Source organism: Malaya genurostris, chromosome 3 (genome assembly GCF_030247185.1).
Source record: "Malaya genurostris strain Urasoe2022 chromosome 3, Malgen_1.1, whole genome shotgun sequence".
Lineage (NCBI taxonomy): Eukaryota > Metazoa > Arthropoda > Insecta > Diptera > Culicidae > Malaya > Malaya genurostris.
The window spans coordinates 189,239,649-189,260,589 of NC_080572.1; the positions used below are offsets into that span (position 1 = coordinate 189,239,649).

The following is a 20,941-nucleotide window of genomic DNA, read 5'->3' on the forward strand; positions in this document are numbered from 1 at the left end:
TTATTATTATTATTATTATTATTATTATTATTATTATTATTATTATTATTATTATTATTATTATTATTGTTATTATTATTATTATTATTATTATTATTAATATTATTATTATTGTCATTTATTTGACCCCAGTTTCATCTTCCATATTATGTGGTTTTGATACTGTTCTGCTTCGTAAGACCTGTCGCTAAGTGCGTTATCGGAAGTAGAGTTTTGACCATCACGTAACTCTCAAAACCTCTATCTCACGGTGTAATCTACAGGATTAACAGCCCCATAATATTTCTCAAAGTTTTTTTTTTCGTTTCTGTTTCTGTTTACGGTAAGGGCCAGGGCTGGGGCGGAACCCCTTTTGGGTACCTGACTGGGGCTGAATAAAATCTTCAAAGATTTTATCATTCAAAAGTTTCCCAAGTGAACTCAAATGCTGTTCGGTTAGATCTAAATCTTTTACGCGATCTGGCGAAAAATTCTGGTGATCTTACATCTTATAAGATGCACATAAATGGAGCGTCATATTTCGCATAAACTTATGTTCAAAAACATTTAAAACTGTGTGATTTGAAAATTACGAGACTTAAATTGGATGCGATAAAAAAAACGAGCACCAGCGCTACTTGAACCGATAAGCATTAGATCGCAAAGCACTCCAGTTAATTGACTGAACCACAGAAGCACATATCTACCCAATGAAAAATTGATACATATAAATTCAAACAGCGGCACTTGGTAGCCGAATGCAAGTTACACTCGGAGCCTGTAAAATTCTGTACGAATGGAATATTGCGTCATTTAACAAGTTAAGTAGTTATGAATTGTATCGTTTGTAGAATTATGTCACCAGTAAAATCCATAATTTCTTTCTGATAAAGCACACTCATGTTTAGTGTAAAATCCAAATTTGCTCGACGTTGAGAAATACTGCTACAGTTTGAGGAATACTCCTAGTGATTGGATTATCATTTATTCGGAAACTATCACAGTCCAACAAATATAAGACCAATCAGTCTATGCATTGAGCATTTCGAAAACTCTCTGCTCAAATCTTCGAAACACTTCAACGTGTGTTAAAATTTGCAAACGAAAGTATATCAGCAGTTTTCTTAAGAAACTTCAATTTTCAGCAACACCCCACTAACCTTGTTTGCGAAGTTCTGCTTTAAGTTTTTGCAACAGAACACTTCTTCATTTCGTGGCTGGTATCGATATTACAAATGTGGGGCAAAAAAATTACAATTCGATATCAGTTCAACAAGTTTTTACGGAACCGAAGAAAAGCATGTCCCATCACACATGTACTAAAGGTAATAAATTCTACGAAAAGTTATTGCTTTTGGGAATACAGTGAAACGAGGCGACACTGGGAAAATGCTACGGCCATCGGGGAAAGCGCCCGTTCGAGTGCGTTACGTTGAGTATGTCATACACTCAGTTCTGTCGCATCGCAGGTTTTTTTTCTGTTTTCCACGCGTACCCGAGAAGCGTGTAAGTTGCCTACCGACAGGAAAACCGGAAAAGGGAGGCAATAATTCGACTCGTAGCGATGGGAAATGATAAATGCGTAATCATCATGAAAAATAAATTTGTTGGTCATCCGGTTGGTGGGCACGGAAATGATGCCACATCATCTGGATAATGATTGGATATGGAAATTCTAACATAAGTTTTCCCCTATCGAAAGTCAGAGAGTTTTAATGCGCCTGAACTGATAGTCTCGCCGGCAATTGTCATCATTGAAAAAGAAAACAGCGATATTTTTCTTAAAATTAAAGCTAGTTTTGTTCTTTGTTTACTGGAACTCGCTATTAGTCACTACAAAAATCCCATTCTCTCGAATTGGTTTTATTTCTTTCAATTTCAAAAATCTTATTAAGTAACTCCTCAAGGTAATTCCTATACGTTTTTTTTGTTCTTGTTGATATGAACGATGCTTCTATTTCTGCTGTTGCTTGTGAACGACATTCGCACTCAAAATGCATTTTAGAAATTGCACAAACTATGTTAGAACCACACACAGGCACTCACACTCAATTGACTCGTTCACATCCCTAGTTAATTCGTTTAACGTCTCTGATACTGGATATAGTTTTGAATTATATATATTCTTTTTTTTTATTTCGTATGAAATCTAGCCGTGCTCCGTGTTCGTGAACTAAATCTAGAATATTATGCTTATAAAAAGGTCATTTGGTGATGAGAATACCAGCCGGAATTGGCAATAGGCCGTCCGTCTGTTTGGTGGAACTTAATCGGTAACGTATATTAAATTATCATTCATACTTTTTTATCCTTGTTTCGATTACTTGTCTATGGAACTCTGTTTTCGGCAGTCCTTTTCGGTGAGGTATTTAGTGTTTTTTTTTGTTTTGCTTTGCTTAGGAATCGTTGGTTTGCGTTTGTACTACGGTAAAAGCGCAGTGGTAGATGGTTTCTAGCAAGGACAAAACCCGACGAACGCTAACGCAGGCTTCAACCTTGCTGCGGCAGTTATCCTGAGAATGTCTTTTGGCAGTACTGGTGGCGCCTCTGGTAGTTGGTGTTCAAAATTCAGCCGACGTCTCCTCTTCCACTGTTACGTCTGGTGGCGAATAGCGGAAACAGAAAATCGTATCATATAGAGAGTGAGAATGTTTTTGAAGAGGGTTTCTTACTTTCGGTTCTTTGCTGGGACAGTCAGCGACCAGGTGATCCTCACGCTTGCAGTGGTGGCATCGTTTCGGAAGTGGACCTTGCGAGCAAGTCTGGGCAATGTGATTTGCAAATTCGCCACAGTTGTAACATCTGTAATGTAAAGTTAAACGTTAATCAAAGGAACAAATTAAACAACCTTATACATTTTAGGACGCGTATTTTTGGATTTCCAACTTGCAGCTGGCAACATTTTGTCAGATTTGAATAAAATTTTCTGGACATGTAGACTTTGTCTCACAATTTCACTTTGCATACGTTGTTTTTCCAAAATTGACCCAATTTATTTAAGCATTTTTTCCCACAGTTTTAGTCGAACTATGACAAAGCTCATAGACAAGTGTTGAACTAGTGATTTCCACAAAACCCGTTGAATTTTCGTATAAAAATACTGAAAAAGTTCAGTCCTGTGCTGAAGAAATTGATTTCAAAAAATTAAAATCGATTCACAAAAGAACTCCATTTTTTATTTTGACTAACTTTTGTCCCAAAATGGGTGAATGTATAATAGAAATTATCATTCAATGAATCATTCTGGAAATTTCGCAGATATGTCAACTCAATTTCAAAGATATCATTAGGTGAACATTTAGGGGTTTTGTGTGTTTGTGTAAAAAGCACATATTTTGTTTCTATTTCTTCGCGTTTCGCCTTCGGCTCATCAGTGCTTGTCATAATCATTAGGTGATTTTTTAGATATACATCACCGTTTCAAAGAAAATTTGATTTAAAGTGAGAAAATATTAGAAAGCTTACTTCTCAAATATACTGTCTTCAACCCTTAAACACTTGTGCGATGCGAACGGCGCATGAAATACGTCCGCAGCAGGTCTAAGTAGTGTATCGAAAAGTAGTTAGGGGCTGTCCATAAAAGACGTCACGCCGCAAGGGGGAGGGGGGTCTTTCATAAAACGGGACCTTTTGTGACAGGGGGGAGGGGGGGTGGTTTTTGGAATGTGATGTCCAATTTTTTTTAATGAGCGCATTTTAGAAATACCTAATTATATTACTGCTTTGCCCTATTTCCTGAGAAAATCTCCACAATAAACATTTACATTCTATAGGAAAACGTGTATTTGTTGATGTAAAAGCTACTTCTTGTAAATTCGGAAATGAGTGATGTAGGAAATCATTTCTGTTGTGATCAGCAAAAGTGCACGGAGGAGCGAGTAAATTAGCGAAATTAATAAATTTTGCCTAATATGAGTAAATAAGAAAAAGATGCCTTCAAACGGTTTAACTTAAGTTATGCACTGACAATTTTTTCAGTAATTTGCTTTTCTAGCATTGATAATAGTATATCATAAGAATTTCTCTTATCTGATTCTGACGCAGTTTATTCAATTGTACACCATTTGAAAAAGGGCGGGAGATCAACGATTTCAGACGTAGATCATGTCATGTCTTATCTTGATCATATGTGATTTTCCTCCACCAACATCAAAGCTTATCGAATCATCTGATGATTGAACTTACATAAATCAAGAATCATTTTAGCTCAAAATCACTACCCATTGTGTGACGGAAGATTAGTACCGATATTGATCGATGTGATTTAAAATTCACTGATCAACTGATCATGAAAAGCTTCTCCGGCAGTGATCTCGTTTTGATGAAGTTTTGGTCTTTATTTTCTCAGCCCTGTATGCTAAACTAAGGAAATATTATTGTTTACCTAAAACAATAATATATCTGTGTACCCCTAGGAGGAATAAAACAGATGATTTAAATGTTTCATCAATTCCAACCAAATACTTTTGTTAATTTATATAATTGATATTAATAAAATAATTCCGATAATTTTGTAGTTTAAGGGATATTTTTTAATCTAATGACAGCATGTAATAAATCGATTTTTCCCTCGTATTTGTATGGCTTTTCATACATATTGAGAATGTATTGAGATGAATTTTATTTATTTTGAATTCGTGACATGTGACATAGGGGGGGGGGGGGGGGGGGGAGGGGTGTGTGGGGTTTTTGCTTCTGTGACAATTTGTGACAAAGGGGGGATGGGGAGTCAAAAATCGTCAAAAAAAGCGTGACGTCTTTTATGGACAGCCCCTTAGCAACATTGAGTATTGAATAAAAAAACCAAAAAAAACATATTTTGACATCAGACAATATTGTAGAAAAATTACATTTTTATGCATTTCACTGATTATATTGAAGAAAATCCTAGTTTCAGTGAAACGCTCGCACTTTGGACTTGACATTCTTCATTAAATTCTGCACAGTTACTTTTGTGACTTTCCTGGTGGTAGCTGTCCAGTTTTTTTTGAACTCCTGCATGTTTTGGGACACTGTACCATCCTTCCGAAAGCGCCGCTTGACAATTGCCCAACACCTTTCAATTGGCCGAAGATCCGGGCAGTTCGGTGGGTTGATGCCCACATTATTTTTTGACAACCACTGTAGAACGGAGTTGGCGTAGTGGGCTGAAACCAAATCCGGCCAGAAGAGATGAGGAGCCTTATGCTTTCTGTACAGTGGCAGCATTCTCTTCTTCAAACATTCTTCCTCGGACACCTTGGCGTTAATTGTGCCCTTCGTTAAGAAAATCGACGACCGCAAACCACAGGTACAAATTGCTTGCCAGACCAACACCTTCTGACCAAACTATTCCATCACCACCGTGGTGTCAGCGTCGTCCAGGTCCTGATACGCCGATTTCGTATAATATTGCGGTCCGGGTAGCGCTCGAGAGTCTTCCTTGGCGTAGGTTTTATTCGTCGATCAGGATGCATCCGTCTTTATTCTGCATAATCCGGTTATACAGTTTTCGCGCTCTTGTTTTGGCCTGAACTTGCTGTACCAGGGACAGGGAGTTCCGAACTTTGATCCGTTGAATCATCCCGATGCTGGTGTTGAACTGCTTGGCCAAATCCCGCGTCGACTCCGATGGGTTTTTCCTGATGTACTCACTCACTTTCAAGTCCCGGCCGGGCTGGCTGGGCCCCGTTTACCTACCTGATCGGGGCAAATCCTTCATGGAAAGGGTCTTACCGAACTTCTCGATAATATTTTTGACACTGGTGTGGTGCACTTTCATTCGTTTTGCAATTTCGTTGTACGTGACACCACTTTCTGAGCAGAATTTTCTTTCGCGTTCCCGGATCAATTCGACTCATCATTGGAACGATAAACCGTACCGAAACCAATCGATTGCGCTGTTATTGTTATTGACATGTAAACAAACATGTCACCGCAAAATACGCTGCAAAAAATTAAGCCATTTCAGAGTAATAACTGTTTGAATGTTGCTAACTACTTATCGATACACTACTTACTTGCTGATGTACACAACAACTTTCGCTGTGGCATTATCGAAATGCACAGAGTGCAAGTGGGTTCGATACTGATTCTTGTTTTACGAATGCGTTATTCGTAATTGCGAACACACACACACGTACACATTGCGGAGCGAAACTCAAATGAAAACCGTGAACTTGTGGTTACGAAACTGTCGTCTCTGCTAGAGGAACCTATGGCAATGTCTTGAAAAACAGGGGAAATTAGACGTTGCTCATTTTCAATTGAAATTTCCCACCTTCGAATAGCTAAAGTATATAATTATATTTACTCGAATCGATGCGTACAAACATTTCCAAGCAGGAGGTGTAATGTAACCGAAAATCTTTTTAAAATTGGATGTGATTCAGATATTCAAAACCTGACCCCTTTTTGTATGGGAACTAATACCGTATTTTGATTTCAATCGTCGAAAATCCATTAACTTAGACTAGATATTGAACATCCTAAATTTAATCGATAAAAAATACAAACGAAATTAATGAGAGTATTTATAAATAATACTATTAAATAAAAGTCAAAGAATCGTATGAGTTTTAATTTGTTCATTCTAGTTTATAGGATATTTTCATAATTCAGTATCCGATCTATCGACCGTTCATACCGGGCCTTCAGGAATCAGAACAAATTGGCTCTAATGGCACGTTCCTCTTGATATTTTGAGATTTGTGTCTTGCCATCAATTTGTTTTTAGCATCATTTCCCCGATATATAAGAGGGAAGGATTGAAGGGAAATGGTAAGGTCTGGACTAGGAGGATGGGGAAAATTGACGACACAAAAACACAAAAAAGCAGAAGTAAATTCTGCACCCTTGAGGGATGCTGAACAATCTGCTGGGATCGCATTTAGTGGAAGCAGAAGTAAATTCTGAACCTCTACGAGGTCCCGAACAGTCTACTGTAAAACCTATTTAGGTTTGTTACTATGTGCATTCCTTCTGATGAACGATGCACAGTTAATAAAACCTCCAACCCCCGAGAGGATTTAGAGATTTTCCAAAAGCGACACCATTTTGCACTCCCGGAAGAATGCAGAACGATTTGCAGTATGTACGAGCAGCAGAAAATTCGGTACCCCTTAAAGGATGCCAAACAATCTGCTAAACCCTATTTAAGGTGAATACAGAAATGATTCATTCACTCTAGGAAGAACGATGAACCCTTGTGACTATAGCTCCTTACCACATTGGATGAGAAACGAGAGAATATCCTTTTGCTGGCATGTTTGGATGCATCCCAAGAACGAATCTTGTGCTTTATCCAACTAGTTGAAAGTGGTAAAGCTGGTTCCGGACCAACGAAATCATTCGTTGCACCAGTTGTAGCCAACTCATCAGCCCATTCATTTCCAGTAATATCAGAACGGCCGGGTACCCATAAGAAGTAAACAGCATTTGAGATGCTAAGGTCTTCAATTTGAGTTCGACATGCGATCACTAGATTCGACCGTGAATCATTCGAACTGAGTGCTTTTAAAGCTGCCGGAACAAAAATAAATTCGTTTACCACAGATTCTCTGCCGATTGTATTCCACACAGAATCGCGTAGATTTCTGCTTGGAACACAGTACAGTATCTACCAAGTGAATGAGACTACTTTAGCCTCATTTCACGACAGTATACAAAAGCACCAGCATGACCATTCAACAGAGAACCGTCCGTATAACAACCTATGTGTTCATCAAGTTGTCGTTCCAAACAACCAGACAACCATTCCTCACGAAGAGGATGGCTCACATTGAATGTTTTGAAAGGAAAACTGCATGTGAGAGTTAGGTCACTAGGCGCGAGTAAATACTTATCCCACGTAACTATTTGAGACCACTAGCGAGTGTGGCTAGTAGCATTTCCAATGTCTTTGGTACTTTATACTCATTTACAAATGTCAACAAAAGGGAGTAATATCTACTCAAATTTTTCGAGAAGCATATTTACCCAAAATGTCGTAATACCCGTTGTATTCAATTTTGGGTTGGTATGGTTTTTACGAAACAGTGGTTTTTACAGCCATGGAATTTCTGTGCCACCTCTGGTGGAACCCTCAATGAGTGAACACGGTGAAAATTTGAGTATTTCGCGAGAAAAGATTTTCACCCGTACTTTTGCGACTCCACGTTGTCATGCATCGAGATTTTCACGTGTAGTCCGGTGAAAAGAAACAAAAATTAACTGGCAATATAGCCCAACTTGCTGTGCCATCAATTGGTGTCATTTCAAGGGAGATGACACCACCCAGAAGTAAAGAATAAGAAGAACTTCTATGCAGATTTTCTGAAATAAATGTTCATGTTTTTATGGTTAGAATCCTAATGATTTATATGAAAATTTTGAAAATCTCCAACCAATATTTAATATAACAGTTTTCTGGTATCTGAATGTGATATGAGTACTACACTACAATTTATATATGAATCAAATAATTTTTACTGGATTGTGCATTAAACAGCTTTAAAATGGCAGTCCAATAAAACCTACGTGGAAAATAGGGTCTGACCGCAACATCTTAGAGCTAAGGCAGTGTCTTATTAAATACTAGCTGACCCGTCGAACTTCGTCTCTCCCAGAAATTATTTGTTCGAATTTATGTTTTAGGACAGCAGAATTGTCAAACGGCTAAGTAGTTAACGTTTATCTCCATTATTTTTCTGATTACTCATCCTACAATCAACGGAATTCGACAGACATTCGCTTTAGCTCAAAAAAGCAATATTACCAAAAAATTAATGTAAAAATGTGAAATACTTCTGTTAAGAAAAAATTGAGCAAATGCACAGATTGTCATCCCATCATTTGAGTCAATAAAGAATCTCTCTCTAATGGCTTCAACAAAATAGATATAAAGTGTCACGCTTCCTCTTCCAGATATGATTCTTGGTTTCGGTAATGGATAAAAAAAGTTCACTAATCAGAATTTTGTGTTGATAAACTCAACCCATACATACCAAGCATACAAACCATTCTGAACAGTCCGTTTTAAGGAATTACTTAAACTTGAATGTTCACCCGACGCAACAGAATAAACTTTGAAGCAGTTCCTTGTACAGTTTTTAAGCAGCGAGAAAGTTTTCTCAGAACTTATTCTGTATATTCAAGTTGCCAAAAAGTGCCACGCGTACTCTAGGGCTCTAATAAAGTGGATATTGCTCAGGTACCAGGCCCGCGCGTAGGGGGGTTTTTAGGAGTTTTAACAACTACATCCACACCCCTGCCCCACTCCCTCTCCACAAAAATGGAAAAATTTTCAACATTAGGTTCCATGAATAATAGAGTACCTATTATATAAAAGTGCAAATAACTTGACTTTTCCTTCAAATTTGTGCGCCTTCCCCACCCTTGAATCTCTACCCTTCTTGAACCTCCCCCCTCTCTCTCTTGAACACCTGCCCCCCTTCTTTTGAACCCTCCCTTGAACCCTCTCTTGAAACCCCACACGGGCCTGTCAGGTACTGTGGAACTTTTGGTTGCTTAGAGAGACGTCGCTTAAATTTTAATTTGATATTGATCTTGCCAATTTGAACATTCTTCCCAGAATATGAAATATAAAATGGCAGTATAAATCCATTATGATAATCATATTGAACATTGTTATCTAATGGCCACTTATTATGTGCGCTAAATTGTTAGAAAGCAAGGAAAATCTATTAGTTTGATATTAGCGCTTCTACAGAACAATCTCTTTATTGATTCAATCAAAAAATTTCTGATTTGTTTAACTCGCGCCCACCATGACCAATATAATTTATCTAACTCCATTACACACAATCCATCAACTGGTAAACGATATCAGAACTTTTTCGCCTGTCTACAGCGGTTTTCTAGAACAGTCATATACATTCTGTTATTGAGTCATTTGGCAAGCAATAATTGTGATATCCAATTAAGCACGTGACTCGAAATGACAAATAACATGAATCAAGTATACATGTGAAATCTCCACAGAAAACTATTCGTTGCGCGCCAAACGATTTTTTCTACGATCTAGTTTTCTTTTCTTCGACGACCAAACACTTATGCAACTCCGGTTAAAGTCGCTAATAAAATGAAACCAGTCGGTGTTGAACAGTCGTTCGCACCGCACGCTTATAGCTCTTGGCTCCTGGAAAATTTTTCTGACTACCTAGAGTTTCATTGATTCAGGGCTTCAGTCTTTTTCAAGGCTACCTGAATCACTAACAGTCTTTTTAAAGACTAACAATTAGTCAGCCAAGGCTATACAAAGAGTGATATTAGAGTGACTAAGAAATTAATCAGCTCTTTTAAAGGCTAGCTATTCAAAGAACTATTATTCAAAATTCAAAATTCCATTCATTTCAAAAATGCCTGCGTCCAATCGGAAAGGCAACAAGCCTAAGGCTAAAAATAATTCAATACGGAATAAATCACAATCCGTTATTCAACATTTTTCCAATAACATTCACGATCTTATAGAATCTGAATGTAAAAATAAAAGACAATGGACGGATTTCCCTTCCGTTGATCATATGCCGTCTAACAATATTTACGAGATTCTTCCTGAATCCGATTGTAGCGACATAGAAGAAAATTCTTCAAAAATTCCCAAAATGGACGCTTGTCGTTCTGGGAAGAAACAACAATCTATGCCACCAGTGACGGTGATGATTTCCGACTTCAAAGCATTCCGTACTGAGCTTTCTACTTTCCTCCCGGAAGTAAAAGTCTCATTTCAAATCGGACGAAGAGGAGAATGTCGAGTCTTGGTTGATGGATTGGAAGATTACGAACGTCTTATTCGATATTTGTCCGAGAAACTTCATAAATTTTATTCATATGATATAAAATCAGACAGACCCTTCAAGGCTGTCTTGAAAGGCTTATCAAATTATAAAAGTGTTGATGAAATTAAAAATGAAATCAAAGAATTGCTTGGTTTTGCCCCTTCCCAAGTAATACTTATGAAAAAAGAGCGAATGGTACTTCTAAACCACGCTCTGGAATTTCCCATGAACTTTACCTAATACACTTCAATCGAAGTGATGTAAACAATTTGAAAACTTTAGAAAAAGTACGTTTCATTTCCCACATTAAAATTCATTGGGAACATTATAAACGGCATAATCGTATTGCAAACTTAACGCAATGTCGTCGTTGCCAAGGCTTCGGTCATGGAACCAAAAATTGTCATATGGATATACGGTGTTTGAATTGTGGTAAATCGCATTCGAAAGACGTTTGTCCAATGAATGAAACCACTGATAAATTTTCATGTTCAAATTGCAATGGAAATCATAAATCCAATTATTTGAAATGTCCTGTCAGGGAAAAAATATTAAACGCTCGTTCGCTTAGACAACAAGTCAAATCAACGACCTTAAATTTACAGAACATACCTGAAAATCAAAAAACCGCTACAAATGCCACGCCTAATTCTTCTAAGGCACCTATTTCTTCGAATTTAAAACAAAAAACAGGTACGCCTGCCAATTCGTCTTCTAACGAAAACAATTTATTGACAGGTAGATCGACCTCGTCATTATCTTCTTCTAATGTCAGTTATGCTGGTATATTAGGTAGAAATCTACCACCTATTTCTTCTAATGTAAATAATCAAAACACAGGACCGCCTTGCAGTTCATCTTCTAACGAAAACAATTTATTAATGAGAAGACCGGCCAAATAATCTTTTTCTAATGGCAGTCTACCTACAAATATTCCTTCAATGCCATTCGCTTCTTTAAATGAAGTCGATTTAGGCGATATAACTGAAAATAAAATGATCTACCTACAAGATCAACTTTTTCAAATGATCATCCAAATGAATTCGACTTCATCACTTTTTGAAGCATTTCAAATCGGATGGAAATTTGCAAATAATATTATAATGAATTTAAAATTTAACAGTGATGTTAAATAATCATTTGAATATTTTAAATTGGAATGCTCGATCTTTGAAATCGAGTGAAGATGAATTTTATAATTTTCTCGAAGTTCACAAAATCCATATTGCCATTGTGACAGAAACTTTTCTTAAACCAAATGTCAAATTGAAAAGTAATCCACATTATGTGGTTCATCGATTTGACAGGTTTACTGGAATGGATGGTGAAGTTGCCATTTTTGTCCAACGGCAAATTAAACATCGAATTTTACCTTCTTTCAATACTAAAATTATTGAAAGCTTGGGAATCGAAGTTGAAACCATTCATGGAATTTATTTCATCGCTGGAGCATATTTGCCATTCCAATGCACCGGCGAACAATTAAATTTCTTTAAAGGCGATTTGCAAAAACTCACAAGATATCGATCGAAATTTTTCGTAATAGGGGAATTAAATGCTAAGCATGTCCAGTGGAATTGTAGGCAAAATAACAGTAATGGTAAAATACTTCATAATCAACTCTCAGCTGGTTACTTCACAGTTCTTCATCCCAGTAATCCTACTTGTTTCTCTTCCGTGAATTCACATAACTTCTCACGTAACTATGATTGATCGTTTTTTTTTAATGAATATATAATATTACCCGTACCCGAGTGAGCAGTACATTTTTTTATCCGTACCCGACCCGTACCCGATTGAAAAGAAAAATTTTTACCCGTGCCCGACCAGAAACCCGTCGGGTACGGGTCGGGTTTCGGTTAAAATACCCGAGACCCGACCATCTCTAAACGGTATGCACAAGATAATGCTTCTTGTTTTAGGAACACGTGTAATGGTTTAATGCACAGTAGCGCCTCTAGAGCAGCATCGCCCTGTAATTGCGGAACCGGAAATTAGATCTCGATGAATTTTTACACAGTGGCTTTAGAAATAATGTGAGCTTCAATCTAAATCAAGATTTGTGAAAATCGGTTCAAGCACCGCTTAGAAATCGAAGCGAGTTCTAGGTTAGAAGTTTTATTCCACTACTTTCGGTGCTTCCAGAACAGGTAACGGGAGAACCAGTAGTGCCGAATTAAATTCATATGATAACCAACTAACAAGTTCTGCAAACTAGAAGCACTTACCAGTCAGTTTTTTTTGTGATTTGTAGCTGTTTTTGACCATCGTTTTTGCAAAAATACCCCTAAAATTGAAAATTTTACACTTATCACATTTTAGCTCCGGAACTGGAAGTCGGATCCGGATGAAATGTTCTAGAAATTTTTAAAGTATTATAGAACCTTTTATTTGAATCTTAGTTTGTGAAAATCCTTAAAGCCGTTTTCGAGAACATTGAGTGCCTATTTTCTCCTTAATTTTCACCTATTACCACGTAACTCCGGAACCGGTAGTTGGATCCAAACGAAATTTAAATGCTGGCTATGGGAATATAAGACTTTTCATCTGGTTTGTAAACATTATTTCTGCCAACTTTAATAAAGGTAAGTGCATATTTTTTCCATTTTGTGTGCATATCACTCGTATCTCCGGAACCGGAAGTCGAATCGGGATTAAATACAAGGCAGGTTATGAGACCATAAGACCTTTTATTTGAATAGGAGTTTAGGAGAATCGGTAGAGCACGAGAAAAGTGAGTGCATTTTTTTGCTACATACATACACGCAGTCACATACACGGACATTTGCTTAGTTCGTTGAGCTGAGTCTAATGGTATATTTATTTATTTATTTATTTATTTATATATTTATTTAATTATTTATTTATTTATTTATTTATTTATTTATTTATTTATTTATTTTTTATTTATTTATTTATTTATTTATCTATTTATTTATTTATTTATTTATTTATTTATTTATTTATTTATTAGCTCCATCTGACTGTTGTCTACATGAAATAAAAACTGAAAACTATACACTAAAACAGTTAACTAAATACGTGACTTAATTCGTGAAATAAACTGATTACATTTTCAATTCTTGAACTTCACGTCAATTGATAGGACAGCCAAACTATAGATGTGTTTTCTAGAACTGGACGGACAGTGAACAGTATAATGCTTTTAGGCAGTACGGGTCAGTGAAATTCTTTGCAATTTTCTATACGAAACCGGTGCGGTGGTGGTTGAAAATGAGTTTTTGATCAAGCAATACACCTAGATCACTAATCAGGTTAGCTCTTTGGAGGATCGCTCCATTAATGTTATACTCAAACATAGTTGGCTTCTTGATACGGCAATCTTCGGTCGTATGAACGACAAAATACACGATTTATAAATTTTAGTTGTTTGATGTAAAGCCGCCGTAACTAAGTTCAGTTTTTGCAATGACTGAGCGGAAACATATATTGGAGAAGCCAAATGAATGAAAAACTAACAGAAAAGATGAATTTTTGGAAAAAGATACGCTCAGAGACAGGACACGAACCTGCGTTCTTATGCATTCCGTGCATACGCGCTACCATTTCGCAACTCTGAATCTTGTTTTAGTCACTCTAAAACGCCAAACAGACACAATAGCGCGTACATCGAACATGGTCTACATCCTGTCTCTGAGCTCATACACCAAGACCGGCCAAATCAACGCCAAAGACGCCACCATCCAAATCATCGGCCAAGAGAGCCAAAGCGAAGGCCATGAGTGTCAACGGTTTCAAATCGCCATATAAAATGACAATACAACACCGGTACGTGCTAGCATGGAAGAAGGAAATATAATACGAACGATGTTTGCTTTCGTACATGCTATAAAGAAAACGAAACAGCGAACGCCTGCTATTTGTGGGTGATTTTGGTAAAACACGGTGCTGCGGTTGATAAAAATCTTAGCTAGAATGTCAATGAATTGAAATTTATAAAAAAAAATAAACATGCATCGGATTTGATGATTCACGGCCGGTAATGCAATAACCTGTGGTGTAGTGATGTCAATGAAAACAGTAAATAATATTAACATACACACTGTTATGAAAATTATTTACAATGATAATAATTATAACAACAAGAATAGTAATCCTACTACATATTTTATGCTGTTGATTCATGCTGTTTAGGTTCACTGACATATGCAAAAGTAATAAAAACTTAAGTTCATGAAAATCTTGTCTTTATAATCAATATTCGGAATGAAATATTGTTTCACGGAATCTTTTCTCTTTTCATATTAAAAGGTTTACACTCACTTTTCTCAGAGATCGATGAGCCGATTTTCACAACCTTAGATTCAAATAAAAGGCCCTAAGATGTCTTTCAGAATTTAAAATTTATCCGACCTCCGATTCCGGAATTACAGTTTAAAAGTTTTGGTTTCTGATAACTTACTCGCATACATCATGCTGACCGATTTACACAAACTTTGATTCAAAATAAAGGTCTTATGGTCGCATACTTCTGAATTTCATCTGGGTACGACTTTCGGTACCGGAATAACTGGGTGAAGAGTGTTTAAAAATTTTATATCGTCATTTAAAGCGGCGAAGCAAAAAAACGTTAAAAAAATTCCAAGCTGCGCTCGAAACTATTTCAAGCGTTGGTCATTGTTTGTAGACGGCCTATCAAATTTATTCCGGTTATCCTAATATTCGATTTCCGATTCCGGAAGCATCGAAAATAAAAAGTATTCTAATAGTGATTTTGCGTTTCCAAGCATCTGCTACACAGAACATGAAGGAATTGATGAAATAGCAGTTCATTTGATTCAAATTTGAGAGCCCTGGGTTATAATGGGTCGAGTAGAGATGTACGGCATCAGTATTGTCTTTAAGGTGCATGGAAAATATTTCAATAGTCCCATGAATTTCAGTCGAGTTTATGATATTGATTTTGACCCTACTTACCTCATTTTTCGAAACTTCCGTTTGGCTCTCGGTCGAAACTCACTGCCCTTGCATTGCGACTGAGAAGGTCCGTACACTTTGGTCGCTTCGTAACCCTTATCCGTCAGTTTGGAGTCAAACTCCACCGGTTCGTTTTGCCCCAGCGATCGGAAACCCTCCATTTGAAGAACACTCTTGAAAAACAAAAAAAAAAGAATTAAAAATAAAACCGGATAAATGCAAACTTAGACTCGAACATATTTGGTAACATTGATTGACCCTACCTGATGGACGAACACGTCCTGTCCACCGTCGTCCGGTGTGATGAATCCCCATCCTTTGACCACGTTGAACCACTTACAGTGACCTAGTCTAGTTTGCGTTCGCACGTCTGGAAGGAAGAAAATGACAGCATTTCAATTCACCAACGGCCTACCAGAAGGGGGTCAAAACCGTACGGTTAATGCCAGCGGAAGAAATTAAAAGTCTTCGATTGAATCTACAGATAATAGTGACACCTCGTCGTCCAGGAACAGTTCCCCCTGCTGAAGAATGAAAAACCCCGAACTAGCCGTGGTCTGCGTAGAAAACAGTTCAAACATGTTCTACGCCACTTTTCAATTCCAAACAAGGAAAACATTTTCTGAAATAGATCCGCTACCTGTCTAACGGTTTTATGAGAACTATATGACAGGATCTTTTTTATTGCCTGTCCGTTTTGATTTCGCGCCAACCAGAATCTCGTCATTCATGCGTCAAATTTTGCGTTAGTTTTTGCCTACGTTGTTTCAAGCGGATGAAGACTTCTTTCCTGTGGTCTTCCTCTTCCATGCGTAAAGGGTTCACGATTTTTGCGCGAGATTGTAGTTGATCATGTGCGAGTAAATTCTAAGCCTTGCCTTCCTAGTTCTAATTTCCCGTGAAGGAATCGAGAACAAAATTGAAAGGAACCAGTATCATCGTTTCCAAACCGTAGCTTATTAGTTTAATTTTTCGCTTTCTTTTGTTCGTGGAAGGAATTCCCGCATTCGTTTTATTTTTCTTCTAGCAAATCCTTTTCCTTGATTTTTTTTATTGCTCCTACAGGTTGGACTGGTCGGAGTTCAAAACATATAGTGAACATGCATGTGAATAAATTATGATTAGAAATACATTAGATTGCTTCATCCTCGAATGTGATGCGAGCTCAATGAGACAAATGAAATCGGTTTTCTGCCTGATTACGTCCAGTCGAAATCACCTGCCATAATTTTACACTAACGAAATGAATTTAGACTTGTTTGGGCAGGACTGTCTGTGCCGGGTGCGGACTTCAACTGTCCCAAACAGCGTGCAAAGATTTGCGAGGGCATCTCGTGTTTGACCCCTGGTTCTTTCCCTCGCTCCAGGCACACCAAAATAGATCACACCGCACTACTCGGAGGGTTCCGATCTCAACTTCTGAAACTTATAATTATTAGATTTTCCCCTATCGGAAGAGATTTGCGGTGCGTTCTTTGAAATGTACAGACGAGAACCAGGGTGAAAAGACGAGCGAGCGAGCGAGCGGTGCGTAAGGAAAGGTGAAAGCACGGCAGGGAATCGTCTTCGCATGCCAGCCTGAAGGACCACGACGATTTCATGAGATAGCTCGAATAGTGCGTGTCGCACGTTGTTTGAAGGATTGCAATTAGGGCAAACTTGAGCAGTACTGTTAGGTCAGAGAATGAGAACAGAAAAATGAGAAGACAAAAAAAAACAAGCCTGGGCCTGTGGAAAACGGACGGAGGAATCCCTACATCCCTAGCCTACAATGCAATGTGCTTCACAGATCTAATTTTGCTAATAAAGGATTATTCAAATTACCACGAGAATATACAATCGAAAAGACCTGCCACGCTCTGATTCACCGTGCGTTTGCGCATGCGAAACGACATCCCAGGCAAGCGGGTTTCCGAGAATGGCTGTCGGACTGTTGATGACCAGTTGTGATGGGAAAGTGATTTACGAGTTTCGCAGTTTGCCTCGGTGGCCAGTTAATGAGCTGATGTGTTTTCTGTTTATTTTCCATAGTATTATCGCCAGAACCATCGTTAGAGAATTTTCGTATTAAAATTAAATGTTTTATTTTTTTTTTTATTCAATAATATATTATAATATTAAGGCACACTGCTTAAGCTCTAAGATGCCAAGGGTATTTACTAATCTTAATTACGACTAATTTAAAACTAGAATAGTATCATTATGTAATGTAGTATCGGGGTAGCGGATTCTCGACAATTCAGCTTTCAGCAGGCGAGGTGAATTGAATATTGGGTGAGGGTCTTCCAAATGGCGAATGTCCATGTTGGCCGCATCCTTCGGTCCGTGTGGGTCCGCGGGAAACACCCCCAGGCTACGAAGGCCCGGCGGGTGGCCCGCATGCTGGTCATTGACTGGAGCGGTCTTCCGGTGATGGTGATGTTACGGAAGAGAATGAAAAAAAAAGAAGTAAATATTGTGGGAAACGGGGTAAAAAAGGGGTGTGGGAACAAAATGTTTGAAAACGACAGAGATCTAATTAGTTGCCATCGAGATGGTGAAAAAACAGGGAATGGGGAACGAAAAAGTTAGTTGGACAGGGACGGGGATCGAGAGAATCGGGCGGATGTTAGTGCCGAACCTGTAGGTGGAGATTATACTTTCTGAGCGAGGAATAACACATTACACTTGTATATCAATGTGTTTAAGGTACTGGTATATGAGAAGCATATATGAACTATCCCGACTCGCCAACACATCCCGAACCGGCACCTCAGGCGGTCTACCTCGGGCCCTGAGGGATTCCAGTAGCTTCGACCTGGCGTCACGATACTCTACGCACGACCACACGACATGCTCGATGTCCTGATAACCGTCGCCACAGGTGCAGAGCCCGTTCTCCACGATCTCGATACGCCGGAGATGTGCGTTGAATGTATAGTGATTTGACATGAGCCGTGACATAACGCGAATGAAATCACGACTCATGTTCATCCCCTTGAACCAAGGTTTCGTCGATACCTTAGGAATAATGGAGTGTAGCCATCGTCCCAGTTCGTCATTCGTCCATGAAGTTTGCCAACTTTCGAGAGTTTTCTGACGAGAAATACTGAAAAATTCATTGAAGCAGATTGGTCTTTCATAAATATCACCTTCCAGTGCGCCCACTTTAGCCAATAAGTCTGCCTTTTCATTGCCCGGAATGGAACAATGCGAAGGGACCCAGACTAACGATATTAAATAAGACCGTTCAGATAAAGTTCTCAAATGTTCCCGTATTTTCCCCAGGAAATATGGGGGATACTTTCCTGGCTTCATTGCCCGGAGAGCTTCTATTGAACTTAGACTGTCCGTGACAATGAAGTAATGGTCTTTGGGCATGGTTTCAATGATCTCGAGGGTGTACTGAATAGCAGCTAATTCTGCGACGTAAACTGAAGCCGGATCACTGAGTTTGTAAGAAGCGGTGATGTTTTGATTGAAGATGCCGAAGCCTGTGGACTCGTTGATGTTTGATCCGTCAGTGTAAAACACCTTTTCACAGTTGACTGTTCTAAATTTATTATAAAAAATATTTGGGGCCACTTGAGGGCGCACGTGATCCGGAATTCCACGAATTTCTTCTCTCATGGATGTGTCGAAAAACACAGTAGAATCAGAAGTATCCAAGAAATGAGCACGGTTGGAAACAAACGAAGAAGGATTAATATTCTGAGCCATGTAATCAAAATACAAGGACATAAAACGGGTTTGAGAGTTAAGCTCAACTAACCTTTCGAAGTTTTCAATCACCAGAGGATTCAAAATGTCGCATCGAATGAGCAAACGATATGAGAGATCCCAGAACCGGTTTTTCAGTGAAAGAACGCCCGCCAGCACTTCGAGGCTCATCGTATGAGTCGATTGCATGCAACCCAAGGCAATGCGCAAACAACGATACTGAATTCTTTCCAGCTTGATGAAATGAGTGTTCGCCACTGATCGGAAGCAGAAGCATCCGTATTCCATCACGGACAATATCGTTGTTTGATACAACCTGATCAGGTCTCCTGGGTGGGCACCCCACCATGATCCGGTTATTGTACGAAGAAAGTTGATTCTCTGCTGGCATTTTTGTTTCAGATACCTAATGTGACATCCCCAGGTGCCTTTGGAGTCGAACCAGACCCCGAGATATTTAAATGTGAAGGCCTGAGCTATGGTTTCACCCCCTAGTTGAAGCTGTAATTGTGCTGGTTCTCGCTTCCTCGAAAATACAACCAGCTCAGTTTTCTCCGTAGAGAACTCGATACCCATTTGAAGAGCCCATGATGATAAGTTGTCGAGAGTATCTTGTAATGGTCCTTGGAGATCGGCAGCTTTGGGTCCTATAATAGACACAACGCTGTCGTCGGCAAGTTGTCTTAGCGTGCAAGATGTGTTGATACATTCATCGATATTACTTACGTAAAAATTGTATAAAAGGGGGCTTAAGCATGAGCCCAGAGGAAGACCCATGTAGCTGAATAAATTAAATGTTTTAGTTATTTACTAGTATTACCAAAGTACATCTCATAATCTCATAGCGATTAATTAACAAAATTATCATTACCGGAAAAGACCTAATTATTCTCCAAAAACCGATGCATGACTGCTAATCGTGAGAATGATTTTGTCTGATGAGCATTCATAATTAAGTGAGAGTTTGTAGAACATATGGAACATGATATGATCTTCGCCAGAATTTTTTCGTGTGAAAATTATTATCTTTGGAATTTCGAACAGTGAAAGTAACACTGGTATTTTTACCTTTTTTGCCTTTCTCATATAGAAAGGTTATGCAATCACTTGAAAAACCGACTAGTGAAAATTGTGTCATATACCAGTGTCATATACCATTCGACTCAGTTCATCGAGCTGAGCAATGTCTGTGTGTGTGTATGTGTGTGTGTGTATGTGTCAAATAATCTCACTAGGTTTTCTCGGAGATGGCTGAACCGATTTTGACAAACTTAGATTCAAATGAAAGGTCTCGCGATCCCATACGGAATTCCTGAATTTCATACGGATCCGACTTCCGGTTCCGGAGTTATAGGGTAAAGTGTGTTCAATATTGTACACCGTCACTTAAACCAGCGAAACAAAACACGTAAAAAAATTCTAAACTGGTCTCAAAACTACACAAATCGATAGTCGTTATTAGTAAGCAACTAAACAAACCGATTCCGGCTATCCTGGTTCCCGGTATCCGGTTCCGGAAGTACCGGAAAAAGTGGTCATATATAACAAAATGGATCTCACTCACTTTT

At 38.4% G+C, this 20,941-nt stretch overlaps 1 protein-coding gene across 1 annotated transcript in view; it reads right to left on the bottom strand.

The window, feature by feature from the left end:
• Nucleotides 1–1,882: 1,882 nt before the first annotated feature.
• LOC131438266 (protein lin-28 homolog) overlaps nt 1,883–20,941 on the bottom strand; it is a 35,139-nt gene continuing 16,080 nt past the window's right edge. The window contains exons 2-5 of the mRNA XM_058608145.1: nt 15,938–16,044; nt 15,675–15,847; nt 2,652–2,781; nt 1,883–2,578 (exon numbers count right to left, since the gene is read on the bottom strand). Coding sequence (XP_058464128.1) covers nt 2,573–2,578; nt 2,652–2,781; nt 15,675–15,847; nt 15,938–16,044 — 416 coding nt within the window. The 3' untranslated portion in view covers nt 1,883–2,572. The remainder of the gene's footprint in view (nt 2,579–2,651; nt 2,782–15,674; nt 15,848–15,937; nt 16,045–20,941) is intronic.